This window comes from Polypterus senegalus, chromosome 6 (assembly GCF_016835505.1).
Source record: "Polypterus senegalus isolate Bchr_013 chromosome 6, ASM1683550v1, whole genome shotgun sequence".
In the NCBI taxonomy this organism is placed as follows: domain Eukaryota; kingdom Metazoa; phylum Chordata; class Cladistia; order Polypteriformes; family Polypteridae; genus Polypterus; species Polypterus senegalus.
The window spans coordinates 97,869,887-97,885,405 of NC_053159.1; the positions used below are offsets into that span (position 1 = coordinate 97,869,887).

Genomic DNA, 15,519 nt, shown 5'->3' on the forward strand with positions numbered 1-15,519 from the left:
CGCGTGAGCTACTGCAAAACTCCCGCTATCTAAGTGATCTAGTTAGCCTTCCAATTTATCGACTAAAGAAGGGATTAAAAAAAAAAAAAAATGTTTATGGGCTGGATGTGGAATTGGAAAAGGATTTTTTTCTTACAATGTCACAATCGAAGTGCATTTGTCTGGTCTGTCAATCTATCATTGCTATTCCAAAGAAGGAAAATGTGGAAAGGCACTTTCGAACTGTTCATAAAAACTACGAAACTGACTTCCTTCCGAAAAGCGATCAGATTAAGAGAAAGGAGAGGGAACTAAAATCGCAGTTAATCAGACAGCCGTCATTTTTCACCTGGCTGAATTCAAAAGCAAAGGCAGACACAACGAAGCATCATTCCGGGTGATATTTGGGGAACATCCAAAACCTCGTGTCAGAGCTGGAAACGCAAGCCGAAAAAGTGTGGGCACCCCTGCTGTAGAAGAACATGGAATATTACATTTTAACAAGAAGCTTTTGTACATCAAGTAATATCTAGTCAATTATGTATTGTTTTTTAGTAAATAACCCAATTAATTAACGAAATAATCTGTATATTACTTAATTAACAATCTAGTCCACAGGAAGACTGCTACTTAAAATTCATGCAAAACAATAAGAAAAAAAAAAAATCAAACATGATCGTAACAATGCCAAATAAAATTATGAATGCAAGTATCATTTGGGATATTATCATTTCTGCACACTCTTTAAACCTGCCGTTGTAACAAGATAATTTTAAATCAGTTTTGTAAGAAAGGAGCAACTCACTTCTCAGATTTGTGCCATTGGTTATTGTGAAATTTGTGCCTTTATCTATATTTGAAGAGGACATGCCATATCTGATTAATAACAATATGTGAAGAATATTTTGGATTGGACAGGTCAAATTTAAACTTCAAATATCACAAACTACTGATACTTTCATTTTTTAAAACTCATCCTCCATTTGTGAATTTGTACCAAAAGGTACCTTTGTAAAAATCAAACACGTTAATAAAAGATACAGTGGAGTGCAAAAGTATTCTCCTTGAAAATCATCATAATCTTCTGCATGACAAAAGATTACTATACATATTTATCCATTCAGTATTTTAATATTAACTCTTATACTGTAACAATACATTTCCAAAGTCAAAATAAACAATTTTCTGCAGATATTTAACCGAAGAAGGAATAATCGAACTTTAGTGTTTGCGTAAGCACTTAAGCCTTTGTGCTGTTGAAGCTCCAGGTTTACTCAAATGACAAAGTAATCACAAAAACGACATAAAGTGACAGTCATTTGGCCATAATTAAACAAAATTAGGTTGGACTTGTGAGTTCTTTCCAGCTCTCTTGATATAAAACACATCCTTTGTCAAGACCATAGTCTTTGTTGAACAATCATTGCAAAAGTGAAGACAAAGGAGCATTTTGCTCATGTGAGAAAACAATGTCATTGAAAAGCACAAGGCAGAAAATGGCTACAAAAATATCAAGGAGTTTGAATGCCCCCTTAAGCACTGTTGGATCCATCATCAGGAAGTGGAAAGCTCATCACAGCACCCAGACTCATGCTAGAACAGGATGTCCTTTAAAACTAAACATTAGAGCACAACGTCGACTGCTGAGAGAAACTACTAAAAATCCAACCGTAACACTCAGAAGTCTGCAAAGCTCTTTGGCTGAAACTGAGTAAAGGTGCAGGGGTCCACAATTTCAGGAGCTCTCCATAAAACAGGAGGATAGCAAGAAAGAAGCCATTCCTTAAGAAGGACAACATAAAAGCACATATGATATTAGCTACAAAGCTTGAGAAAGACCTAGTTATGATGTGGAAGAAGGTTTTATGGTCAGATGAGACCAAAATAGTACATTTTGCTCAGGTTTCAAAAAGGTAAAACTAACGCTGCCCACACCTCAAGAATCGCCATACTTATAGTGAAATATGGTGGTGGCAGTATCATGTTATGGAGTTACAATTCACATGCTGGAACTGGCAATCTTGTCAGAGTTGAAGGGACAATGAATGGACACAAATACCACACAGTGTTACAGGAGAACTAGTTCCAGCCTGCTGTGAACGTACGCCTCAGGAGAAGATTCATCTTTCAACATAACAATGACCCTAAGCATAAGGCCAGAGCAACACTGGAATGGCTCAGAAACAGAAAGATGAATGTTTTTGAATGGCCAAGTCAAAGCCCTAATCTTAACCCTACTGATAATTTGTGGCACTATTTGAAAACTGCTGTGCAAAGGTTCTATCCCACCAACATAGAGGATCTCTATAAATTCTGCCAAGAAGAACAGGGAAGAACCACTCCTGAACAATCTGCAAAACTGGGATGAACTTACCTCGAAAGAATTAAGGCTGTTATTGCAGTAAAAGTATTAATATGATTTGCTTGAATGTTAATTCAAACACTAATGTTTGGGTTTTTCTTCTTCAGCTAAATTGTTAAGTTTGTTATTATGGTAAACATACTTAGACTGAATTATCATTGCTATCCCCTTTAAGGCAATGTATCTCTCTGGTGGGCAGGTGCTTAGTTTTGAGAAAATTGTATGGCATTTCTCTTTCAGCTTGTGTTTTGCATATTGCAAATTCAAGCCGGTGTGCTTATTAAAGACTAACAAAATATCTACAGGAAATGGTTTATTTTGACTTAAAAAATGTTTTGTTACAGCATAAAAGTTTCCATCAAAAATGCAGAATGGATGAATATGTGTACAAATCTTTTGTCGTGCAGAAAATTATGATGACTTTCAAGGGGTCTGAATACTTTTGCAAGTCAATGTAAATTCAAACTTTAAGAATTCCTGTAAAATAGCAGGTCTTCTGTTTTCAAGGTGCCTCAAGTAAGTGAGAAATCTATTACTCCTTAAGCCGGTGTACACTGAACTTGACCGGTGTTGACTGCATCAGCCTTTTTGAAAATAATTACATTTTTTTAAATAAATCCAATTATGGGAATACATTGTTTAGGTTGCCTTTTCCAGCTGCTTGTTTAAACATAGAAAGCCACTTCAAATTTAAGTGTGCACGGAGTATAAAAGAAGTGATAAGAGTTTCAGTAAAATTAAATGAACCAGGACTTTTTTGCATATAAATATTTCTTCCTCTAGAAAAAAATAAGAAATTTGTGAACGGTTGATAAAGTGTAAAAGTGAATAATCAACTTTTCTTAACTTGGCATAAGGCTATGAAGCGGACTACTTATTGCAGGCACAGATACAAGATAAAAACTATTTCCAGAAAATTGTACATTTCAAAAAAATCTGCTACCCAATTGGCATCATAGACTGTCAGAGGTACACATGAAATACCAATCCAGTACTTTTTGCTTAAAAGATTAGGGAAGAAAAACAGATTGAATCGAATGCATTTTCTTTACCTGAAACCACTGGAGGAAGAAAGCTGTGTAGCACCAGACAACCCACTGGATGTTGTTCCTGGTGTCCATGGCCCACCCCATGCCATGTGTCCAACTGATAGTGGACGCCTAGGATATGGAGAGAAACTTGTATTTGACTGAGCTACTGTAGATGTCCGGTTAAAGCCAGGATGAGGAGGCCAATTTAAATGTATATTTCCAACGGAATGCCGAGTCCGATTAACGATAGGGCCAACATTATTTGACAGGCACTGATGGCAAGTACAGGCAGGTCCAGAATGGATTACAGAACCTGTTGCAGCAGATGCTGCAGGATACGGTACGGATACTCGTCTAACGATCGGTCTCTTAAACCCAGAGAACTTGTTGATCTGAACATTTTGAGTCAAGTCAATTGTATAGTCATAACCAAAGGTGTACAAATCTACAACAGTCAGGTGCTGGTTGAATGAGTCCTCCAGAAAAATGCAGATGTCCATTTCATATGTGGTATATCCACCTTCATCGTTTGCCCATTCCCACGTCACACCTTTCCCTGGGGCACCAGACTGAGAATACAGTATTCTGCACACAGATCGCATCTTTCCTAGAAAAGAAAAAGAAAAACAAATAAAGTCTGGTTTATATAATGAATGACATGTTCACCATAAACACATTTACTGATGGAGGAGAACAAAAAGCACAGCTTTTTTTTGCATATTTAACCATACCTATCAACAGGACATTTTTAAGTTTTAATGTAAAGCACTACATTTTGCTTTTAACCTGTACTATTTATAAATGTGTGACATACTGTGGACTTGTTAATGAAAATGTGTTATATAAGGAAACAACTGAACTCCAAGAGACATAATAATCTCCTTACTTCATATTTAAATAAATGGCTGTCCGCCAAGAACCACATTAGAGACAGAATGTGCTGGGATACCCATACTACCAACTTTCAAGATTCATGCAAAGGTGGGGCAAGTTTAAGAGACTAAGCCTGTTTTCTGCCAAACCCAACTGTATAAAAAATTGATTTTTATCATTTATAGCTAGACTGGAATATATTTGATTCACAATGTTATAACTGGTAACAGCAATTAAGACAATGAAGGAGTCCAAACTACTGTGGATGCGCATAAAAATTTTAATTTACTTTTAAGTTTTACCCTCCTACTTTTATGTACATTTTTTTTTAAATTAAGAAAGTAAATGAAGGAACTTTCATGACATGACAAGTTAAGAATTTATTTTAAGAATTTGTTCATCTGGTGTTTAAAAACAGAAACCTTCAATCCTCGTTCTAGAATGCCTATTCACTATAAACAGGCATTCTGTAATCATCAAAATATGCACAGAATTAAATGATTTTAATCACAGAAAATAAATGTAATAGTGTATCAAACTGAGAACTCCCAGGCAAGAAGAAAAGAGGAAGGCCTAAGTGAAGGTTTATGGATGTGGTGAGGGAGGACATGCTGGTGGTGGGTAATAGAACAAGATACAGAGGATAGAAAAATATGGAAGAAGATGGTCTGCTGTGGCGACTCATAACGGGAGCAGCCGAAAGAAGAAGATATAAAAAAAATTGGTGATAATATAAACCAGAAGGTGACGCAGCGACCTCCTACAACTTGAACCCAAGTGGGAAATACACGTTTTCAAATAAATGCTATTATTTTAGCTGTTAACACTAAACTGGACCAGTGAGACAGGGAATCAATGTGGCTACCAAAGAACTGGTAAACTGTAATACCTGCCTTGTGCCCATTCCTGCTGAGACAGACTGTTTTCCTTTACAAGATTGTGAGAGAACTGCCATTTAGCTTCTATGCAACGGTGCCTATTCTTTTATTTTTGCACTATGCTGTGCTCTGGCTACCAAAGAACTGGTAAACTGTAATACCTGCCTTGTGCCCATTCCTGCTGAGACAGACTGTTTTCCTTTACAAGATTGTGAGAGAACTGCCATTTAGCTTCTATGCAACGGTGCCTATTCTTTTATTTTTGCACTATGCTGTGCTCTTTCATTGAATGTTTTATTTGTAAGTGTATATGGTGAACTGGATTTATAGGAGAAACATTTCAAATCTGCCTTGCCCAAGTGAAAAATTGTGTGGGTCAAAGGGGAAATGTGCTATATAAAATAAAGTAAGCTCACAAGCATTTTTACAAAAGGTTTAGTTTGAAAAAATAGCTAGCTGGTGCAAGTCTTCTTATTAAAACAGAAAAAATATCTTTCCGAGTAATACCTGATGCATGAACAGCCAGTTAAAAAGTTAATTTCCAAAAGAGTGCTGCATTACATACAAGAAAATGCACATGAAAAGTGGCAGTTTTAACACGAAAAAGCAATGTTTTGGCAACAAATCAAAAAGAACAATGAATGAGCCACTAGCTCAGTAATAGTTCATATAATTCTTCAAATTGTACCCTGTCCTAAAAGATCCTACCTATTTACCTATGACACAGTAAAATGCCTGCTAAGAGCGAGTTGTTTTTGATGAATAAAACTGTAATTGTATCTTTAACTAGATAAACGGTGTCTTGTCCTACATGAGGAATGTGGTCGAAATTTAACATCTTATTAAAAGAAAGAAACATCCTCTAATACGACAATTCAATAATCAGGCAGGAGAAAAGCTGTTCATTGCATTTTTTAATTACTCCTCAGCAAAATGCCTTAAAGAGAGCATTCTTCAAAGCAGTCTGTTACAGCATGGTCAGAGAACAAAGAATAGAGTTTCATTTTATAAACTGTCAAATTTACATACAGTGTGAAGATAGATAGATACTTTCATTAACCCCAAGGGGAAATTCACATAATCCAGCAGCAATATACTGATACAAAAAACAATATTAAATTAAAGAGTAATAAAAATGCATGTAAAAGCAGATAATAACTTGAATAATGATAGCATTTAATCCCCCGGGTGGAACTGAAGAGTCGCATACATGCATACATCTTACTCTAGTTGGTTCACTGGTTTACACCCTAATGATTTATACAAAATAATTATATTATATTCTGGTTCTTCTTATACCTTTTGAGATGAGACAACACCCTTGAAATTTCTGTGCACATATCAATTGTCCATTCTAGTTTATAGGACATCTGCTGATTTCTTAGTCATCCTTCAGTACATTTTGTATATTACATCAACCTTTCTTCTGGTACATTCTTTATTTACTTGACCACCTCAGTATTTTCCCTAAACCAAATCTTATATTTCACTGTACATTTTGTTGTTCACTTGATCTTTATCTCATTTACGACATTTTTATTAACCCTTTATGCTATTTCTTAAAGATGAATGCTATGTTTCCCTAAAATTATTCTTCCACAGTAAATGATTTTTCAGGCTGGAATTAACCGATATCTAATTTCAAATGCAACAAGTCCACTGCAGTATTTAAAATGCCGAGCACTGGCTCTCATGCTCAAGGAGTGCAATTTGTGAAATGCAGTTTTTTTTTTCTTTTCTCTGCATTAATCAATCAGAATTTTTTTTAGTGTCTTTCATGATTTACAGTGTTGTGAAAAAGTATTGCCCCCTTCCCGATTTCTTTTTTTTTTTTTTGCATGTTTGTCACACTTAAATGTTTCAGATCAAACAAATTTAAATATTAGACAAAGATAACCCAAGTAAACACAAAATGCATTTTTTAAACAATCATTTTATTTATTAAGGGAAACAAACTGTCCAAACATACATGGCCCTTTGTGAAAAAGTAATTGACCCCTAATCCTAATAACTGGTTGTGCCACCCTTAGCAGTAACAACTGCAATCAAGTTTTTGTGATAACTGACAATGAGTCTTTCACATCACTGTGGAGGAATTTTGGCCTACTCTTCTTTGCAGAATTGTTTCAATTCAGCCACATTGGAGGGTTTCCGAGCATGAACCGCTTTTTTAAGATCACACCACAGCATCTCAATTGAATTGAAGTCCGGACTTTGACTAGGCCACTCCAAAACCTTCATTTTGTTTTTTTAAGCCATTCAGAGGTGGACTTGCTGGTGTGTTTTGGATCATCGTCCTGCTGCAGAACCCAAGTGTCCTTCAGCTTGAGGTCACAAACTGATGGCCAGACATTATCCCTGTTCAGGATTTTTTTGGTAGAGAGCAGAATTCATGGTTCCACCAAGTACAGCAAGTCGTCCAGGTCCTGAAGCAACCCCAGACCACACTACCACCACCATGTTTGACTGTTGGTATGATGTTCTTTTTCTGAAATGCTGTGTTACTTTTACACCAGATGTAACAGGACGCACATCTTCCAAAAAGTTCAACTTTTGTTTCTTCAGTTCACAGAATATTTTCCCAAAGATCTTAGGGATCATCAAGAGGTTTATTGGCAAAAGTGAGACGAGTCTTTTATGTTCGTTTTGGTCAGCAGTGGTTTTCGCTTTGGAACTCTGCCACGCATGCCATTTTTGCTCAGTCTGTTTCTTATGCTTGAGTCATGAACACTGACCTAAACTGAGGCAAGTGTGGCGTGCAGTTCTTTAGATGTTGTTCTGGGTTCTTTTGTGACCTCTTGGATGAGTCTTCGCTGCACTCTTGGAGTAATTTTTGTAGGTCGGCCACTCCTGGGAAGATTCACCACTGTTCCATGTTACTCCATTTGTGGATAATGGCTCTCACGGTGGTTTGCTGGAGTCCCAGTGCTTTAGAAATAGCTTTGTAACCTTTTCCAGACTGATAGATGTCAATCACTGTGTTTCTCATCTTTTCTGAGTTTCTTTAGATCGTCGCATGATGTCTTCCTTTTTGGGATCTTTTGGCCTACTTCACTTTGTCTGACAGGTTCTATTTAAGGTCTGGCAGTAATCAGGCCTGGGCGTGGAAAGTGAAATTGAACTCAGCTTTCCAAAAAATGTGATTTAACAAGGGGGGCAATTACTTTGTCACATAGGGCCAATGTAGGTTTGGATAGTTTTTTTTCCTTAATAAATTAAATCACTTAAAAACTGCATTTTGTGTTTACTTTGCCTAATATTTAAATTTGTATGATGATCTGAAACATTCAAGTGTGACAAATGTACAAAAATAAGAAATCAGGAAGTGGTGAATACTTCTTCACAGCACTGTACATGTCTCCAAAGCAGATGGTGGTAGTGTAACACAATATTGCAAGACACTTCAGTACAACTTAATTGGGCAAATAGACTTGAACCTGAAACCCTTTCTTAGAAACAACTCTTAGAAGTGAAAAATTCAACTAAGAAATATAACTAAAGCAGAAAATTTATACATGTAGCTTCCATACAAATCAACACAACCACTCAAATGCTTATTTTTGAAATGATGTACAAGTATGTCAAAAAGACAAATATGGATAATTGAATTCAAATAATGGTGGTGTGCATTTTTAAAATGTTAACTTCCATCACTGCAGCATGACATCATCAGGGTGGTATGGCAGGCACTGCTGCATGCTCATGAATGTTGTGTGTTAGGAGTCTGCACATTCTCCCCAGGTATTTGTTTTGCCTCGCCTAGGCCTAATAAAATGCAGCTTAGGTTGGCTGGTTACTCTAAATTGGCTTCTGCATGGATGAGAGTACAAGAGGCACATATGAGAGGGTCCTGTCATGTAGTCGCTTCCTGCCAAGGGCTATTTCCTGTCTTGCAGTCAGTGCTGCTAGGATAGGCTGCAGCCACCTAGGACCCTAAACTGGATGAAGTTTGTTAAAATATGATATAAAAATAGATAAAAATAACTTCAGGTTATCCTGGCAAAACAAATTATTTCTGAAATGTACGTGTTCCTTTTGAGACTTCCTCCAAGATAAAATGCCATTATCTTTCTGGCATGGCAAAAAAAATAAGACTAATTGTGCTGAAATAAAAGATTTTGAATATCCCTTTTGTGAAGCAAATATTTTTCACAAAGTACAAATCTTGTTTCCTGTTATTCTTTCATAACTTCCTGAGCAGTTCTGACCATTGTCATACAGGAGAAGGGGAAAACGCACACAAAAACCCCCACAGTGATAGGTCCAACGTTTACTTCAAATAGAGTGGAGCACTATAGAGTTAACACAATGAATCAATAAGACTAATGACTGCAAAGAGAATCGTAGCGCGTATGAGAACATGAGGGCAACCATTAAGAAGGATATCAGAGAGGCTAAAAGACAGTTGGAGAGGAATATAGCAGATAAGGCGAAAGAAGACCCCAAGAGATTCTTTCAGTATTTTAGTAGTAAAAGAACAGTTAAGGAGGAGGTCAAGTGCATCAGGAATAGTAAAGGGGAATTAAAAGATACAGACAATGAAATAGCGGATGCCCTAAACTTACATTTTTCTGAGGTGTTTACAAGTGAACAAGTGGATAACCTGCCAGAGGTAAACGCGACTACTAAGGAGGTACTGAGGGATTTGGAAATTGAAGAGGGAGAAGTGCTGCTAAGATTAAATAAGATGAAATCAAACAAATCACCAAGACCAAATAATATTTATCCTCGTGTTCTTAAGGAGGTTAGTGAGTACAGATATAAACCCCTGACACATATTTAAGTCACTGTGCACTGGAGAGATTCCAAAGGACTGGAAAATAGCAAATATCATCCCGTTATATAAAAAGGGTGACATGGCAGATCCAAGCAATCATAGGCCAGTAAGCTTAACGTGCATCACAGGAAAATTAATGGAAGGAATTATTAAGGATAAGATTGAGCAACACCTGGCAAGGACAGGAGTTATTCTGAACAGTCAGCATGGGTTCAGAAGAGGGAGGTCGTGTTTTACTAACATGTTGGAATTGTATGAGGAGGCAACAAAAGGATACAATCAAAGTGGAGCTTAAGATATTATTTATCTGGACTTTCAGAAAGCATTTGATAAGGTGCCACATGAGAGGTTGGGCATCAAGTTAAAAGAAGTGGGAGTTCAGGGTGATGTGTTTAGGGTGCAGAATTGGCTCAGACACAGGAAGCAGAGGGTGATGGTGCAAGGAACCTCATCAGAACTGGCCGATGTTAAGAGTGGTGTTCCACAGGGGTCAGTGCTAGGGCCGCTGCTATTTTTAATATATATAAATGATTTAGATAGGAATATAAGTAACAAGCTGGTAAAGTTTGCAGATGATACCAAGATAGGTGGATTAGCAGATAATTTGGAATCCGTTATATCATTACAGAAGGACTTGGATAGCATACATGCTTGGGCAGATTTGTGGCAGATGAAATTTAATGTCAGTAAATGTAAAGTATTACACATAGGAAGTAAAAACGTTAGGTTTGAATACACAATGGGCGGTCGGAAAACTGAGAGTACACCTTATGAGAAGGATTTAGGAGTCATAGTGGACTCTACACTATCAGTGTTTAGAAGCCCTTCAGAAGGCTAACAGAATGTTAGGTTATATAGCACGATCTGTGGAGTACAAGTCCAAGGAGGTTATGCTCAACCTTTATAATGCACTGGTGAGGCCTCATCTTGAGTACTGTGTGCAGTTTTGGTCTCCAGGCTACAAAAAGGACAAAGCAGCACTAGAAAAGGTCCAGAGAAGAGCGACTAGGCTGATTCAGGGTTACAGGGGTTGAATTATGAGGAAAGATTAAAAGAGCTGAGCCTTTACAGTTTAAGCAAAAGAAGATTAAGAGGTGACATGACTGAAATGTTTAAAATCATAAAGGGAATTAGTACAGTGGATCGAGACTTGTATTTTAAAATGAGTTCATCAAGAACACGGGGACACAGTTGGAAACTTGTTAAAGGTAAATTTCGCACAAACATTAGGAAGTTTTTCTTTACACAAAGAACGATAGACACTTGGAATAAGTTACCAAGTAGTGTGGTAGACAGTAAGACGTTAGGGACTTTCAAAACTCGACTTGATGTTTTCTTGGAGGAAACAAGTGGATAGGACTGGCGAACTTTGTTGGGCTGAATGGCCTGTTCTCGTCTAGATAGTTCTAATGTTCTAATTAGGCAACAAATTCAGTGAGGCAGTTAAATAAATAATGTATATAGACAGGTGACAGGAGCATTTTAGGGATAGGCACAAGTAAATAAGTAAACAAATAACAGATTTATATTTAAAAAATAATACAGTAACAATAATAATATTGATCAGTGATACACAGACATCTCTACTTGACTGCACATGCAAATGAAATTCTAAAAATAGCAGCCAGCAAACATCAGAACAACACGCGTATTTTTCGTGTGAGTGAGTGAGCAGGCTCTCAGTCCAATCAGGCTGCCATGCATCCTCATTGCCATACCTGGCAGAAGTGACAAACCAGTGGCTTTTTAGCATGTCGGTTGACAGTTGGACCCTTTTCCATTACATCAACCTTTGTGAGGGTTATGTAATGTGACAATATCAGATGTGAATAATTAGTTAAACTGACATCATGGGACAACCCTTTGATTTAAGTAGATTATACTAAAATGTGGAGATCATTGAAGATGCAACCTCTTTACACTGCTGCACCATGAACTAGCCTTAAAATTCATGGTCTTGTAAGCGAAATAGGCAAAGGAATGCAAGCGCAATGCAGGTGAGTGAAGCCAACATCAAGCAAGACCAAAAACAGGATGCAAAAATAGCACCCCAAAAGGCCTGACACATCTTTTGTGAAATGGAGGTACCGCTTCACCAACAGACTGTAGTGACTCTGGGCGTGCTCTGATCTCAATATTACACTCCAAAAATACTAAGAAGGTTATTTTAAAAATACACAACTTAAAACTGCGATTTCTGTAACACTGGATTTTTAGGAATATTGGATCCTTAAGACAACCGACCTTCCCCCAGCTGCTTTCAAGACAAGCAACTAACATTTTCATTTAAGTTTTGATATAGGCTACATTCACAAACAGAAAAATAAGCGTTTTAATATTGTTTTTCCTATATTCTGCTACAAAATGTAAAATGAATAATCATGTGAGATGCACTCCTGTCCCTTTATCCATCTATTGGATATTTGAATGAGGGGTACAATTAGACGTTCAGGGGAAACTGGTCGAGAGACAACTCGGCGAAAAGACAACTGGGTGACAGACAGAGTTGTCTTTTCGTCGTGTTGCCACCAAACCACAATTAGACCATTCTAGACCGAACATGCATATTAACATGCAACAACAAAACAGCAGGCCACAGCGGTTTGGTAAAGTATAAGCAAACAACGAGAGAAAGCTGGCTTCTTTGTTAATTTAGTCATTTTTTTGATTAACAATTGAGAGAGAAAAAAAAATCTGATTACAAAAGTAACTGAAAATGCCTAACATTTTTTTCTTCTTTTCTTACCTCTGCATTTCATTTATACATTGATTATTCTATTTTTTGGCAGCAAACAAAATCTCAGAACATACTCCATCTTACTAGCTGAATCCCACTAAGACTAAGACACTAAACATCAGCACTTCAAGCTTTGATTTGAAAGTACACTGCGGTTTTAATCGATATAAAGTATGTGCGGAAACTGAGTCTCCCAGCAAACTGATTACTTAAACGTATAAATATAAAAAACATAAATGAATAAAATAAAACAAGTTCAACCTATAGTTCTCCTCATATACCACAAGCATTAATTCATCTATTTATACAAAAATTATGAAATCACAACTCTTGGAGGCTGTAAAACAAACCTCAAAAAAACTTTTTCTATAAAATTGTTGTAATTAATGGCACCTTTTTTGTTAAAGCCAAGTAGATGAAAAAATGTATGGAATTACTCAACGGTGAGGGAAAAAATTACAGAATCACCTGGTAATTTGTATTTCTAAAATAAATATTTACTTAATATTTTATAAGTTTGAATATGCTAAAGTGTTTGCTGAGAGACACTACTTCCACATGTATTTTACATCCATTAAAATTGCAGTGCACTTTTGCACCAAAGCTTAAACTTTGTATTTCTACTACAAGAACTCTGATTAACTTTGAAGTCTTAGTGTGATTCAGATAGTAAGACTGAATATGTTCAGATATTCTGTGGGGTCGTAGACTTCAAATTTTATAAAGAATCAAGATGAGCATTTACTGAATCCAAGAAGCGAGTCCATGCATCACTTGACTGACCACTTTTGAGAGGAGTCATAAATGCACAAGGTGACAAATAATTCTCAAAGAGAGGGTGCAATATAAAAGGTAAAACAAACATATGAAATATACAGTATACACACACACACACACACACACATATATATATATATATCATTTTCTATCAAGGACAATGCTGCTATGCTGCTGCCTCATGGACTCAACATTCTGGCTTCAAATGCTTTGCCCTGTGGTTTCCCATGTTATGAAGATCATCTTATTGCTGCTCACTATGTTGCATGTGGTGCGATTATGTCTGTTGCGCAGTTGCTAATTTACTCATCAGTTCATTTTATAATCTGCTCGTCCAGTTCGGGATCTTAGGATGTTGTTAGCACTGGAGCCAAACCTGTAAGGTGTTCTCTCCTGCTCACTGATACTGTGCCGATATTTACTAACCAAATAGCCCAACATGTAGACAGTGGCAGGGAAAATGGAAGTTCCCACAGAAACGACATACGCGAAGTGAGTGATCACGGGATCTGAACCGAACATATTTGTTGATGTTTATCGTTGCTGCTTTATTTATTTATTTATTTATAAGCCCTGTCCTTGAACCGACTTGCTGCTGCACTAGTGAGCTTAGTAACTCATTTTTTCATATACTGTACACTGCACGGGGTTTAATTTAATTGGACAGATGTGAACTCTTCACGTGGAATATGGGAATCCGCCTGTGTCTGTCATTCGCACCAAGGGATGCATTTGCCGAGCTCTTTTGTGATGCAGCATGACACCAAGAAATAGATAGTACTGCTGTACTTATAACAATAAACTTAAAATAAACGAATAATTGAAAACAACCATAGAGTATAAATTCCGGGCAATTCCTTTCATGATATCGATTGCCATTTTCGTGATGTAAACTAACACACTACAACATGTTAGGAAAAGTGATTAGAAATTGCTCACGTTTGACAAATTACCACTACGACAACTTATGTGCCCTTTTCAATACACGCAGCAGATGAGTCTAAAGGACCAAATAAACTTTACCAGAGTGCAAGACATGCCGGTCATGAACCTTGCATTTGCCCCTCCACACAACAACAGATGAAACTCACCAGTGTCCTGACGGAATTGCTTCAGGCTGGGGACATCGATGATGTATGAGGCCAGACTGGTGTCACAAAGCCCTAAGGAAATACTGCTGTTGCTGCTGGACAGTCCCCCATTACGCTGCTGCATGCTCTGCTCGATGAAGACGCTCACTTTGCCGTTATAGGGCCGCCAACGCCCCATATCGTCCTGCCACTGCCATACGGCTACCAAAGGCTGTGGTGGGACTGCTGCCGTGGTGGGGGCAACAGCCATCACGCTCAGGCAAGCCGCTAAGGTGTACAAGAAACTTTGAAGGTTACCACAGCCGTGAAGACCTGATATGCTGAAAGAAAAAGTACGGAAATACTAGCAGCACGTTTCAGAAGTATAAAATATACCGATCCCATAGGCCTGTAGATAAACCACATCTAAAACATACTACGACTGACAGAGTCCAACTAATCTGTCTATGTTATAACATCAAAACAAAAAAGCGATTCGTTTACTTGGATCTTCTACGAATCCAATAAAGTTTCTTTTCGCATTCCCGCTATCTCCACGCCCCTTACGCAACGTAACGTCTCCCGGAAACAGTTCTGTGCGCGCAACTAAGTAGGTTGGACGGAGCACGTCAGTTGCGCCAGTTCTCCTGGGAAACGCTGTCTTTGGATCGTAGTGTAGTTTTTTTTTCTTTTTCAAAATTAAAGGTTCAGCATTGATACTATGTTGTCATAAACAATTATTACTCATAGTATGGGGACCCAGCAGGTGAATCTGCAGGGAGACGCAACCATACGCGTACTTCGTTGTAAAAACAGATGCCCTGAATGGTACGGAAAGTTCTTTTTATTTTTCATACAACATGGAATATTTATAAAACAGTACAAAATACAACAATCCCATAGGCATTAGATGGCGTAAAGCACGTTAAGAGTTAGAAAAGAAAAAAAAATTAAAACACATAGGAAGGGGAGGAAGAATAAAAAGAGGTGGTCTACAACGGGGCTTTTAATCCTTTAAGTTCATTAACCAGACCG

General features: G+C 37.4%; 1 protein-coding gene across 2 annotated transcripts in view; it reads right to left on the minus strand.

Annotated features, from left to right (window-relative positions):
• The window catches only part of dtx2 (deltex 2, E3 ubiquitin ligase), a 70,436-nt gene extending 55,375 nt beyond the window's left edge, over positions 1–15,061 (minus strand). For both annotated transcript variants that reach the window (XM_039756625.1, XM_039756624.1), the window contains exons 1-2: positions 14,506–15,061; positions 3,394–3,979 (exon numbers count right to left, since the gene is read on the minus strand). In XM_039756625.1, coding sequence (XP_039612559.1) covers positions 3,394–3,979; positions 14,506–14,755 — 836 coding nt within the window. In that variant the 5' untranslated portion in view covers positions 14,756–15,061. The remainder of the gene's footprint in view (positions 1–3,393; positions 3,980–14,505) is intronic.
• Positions 15,062–15,519: the final 458 nt, after the last annotated feature.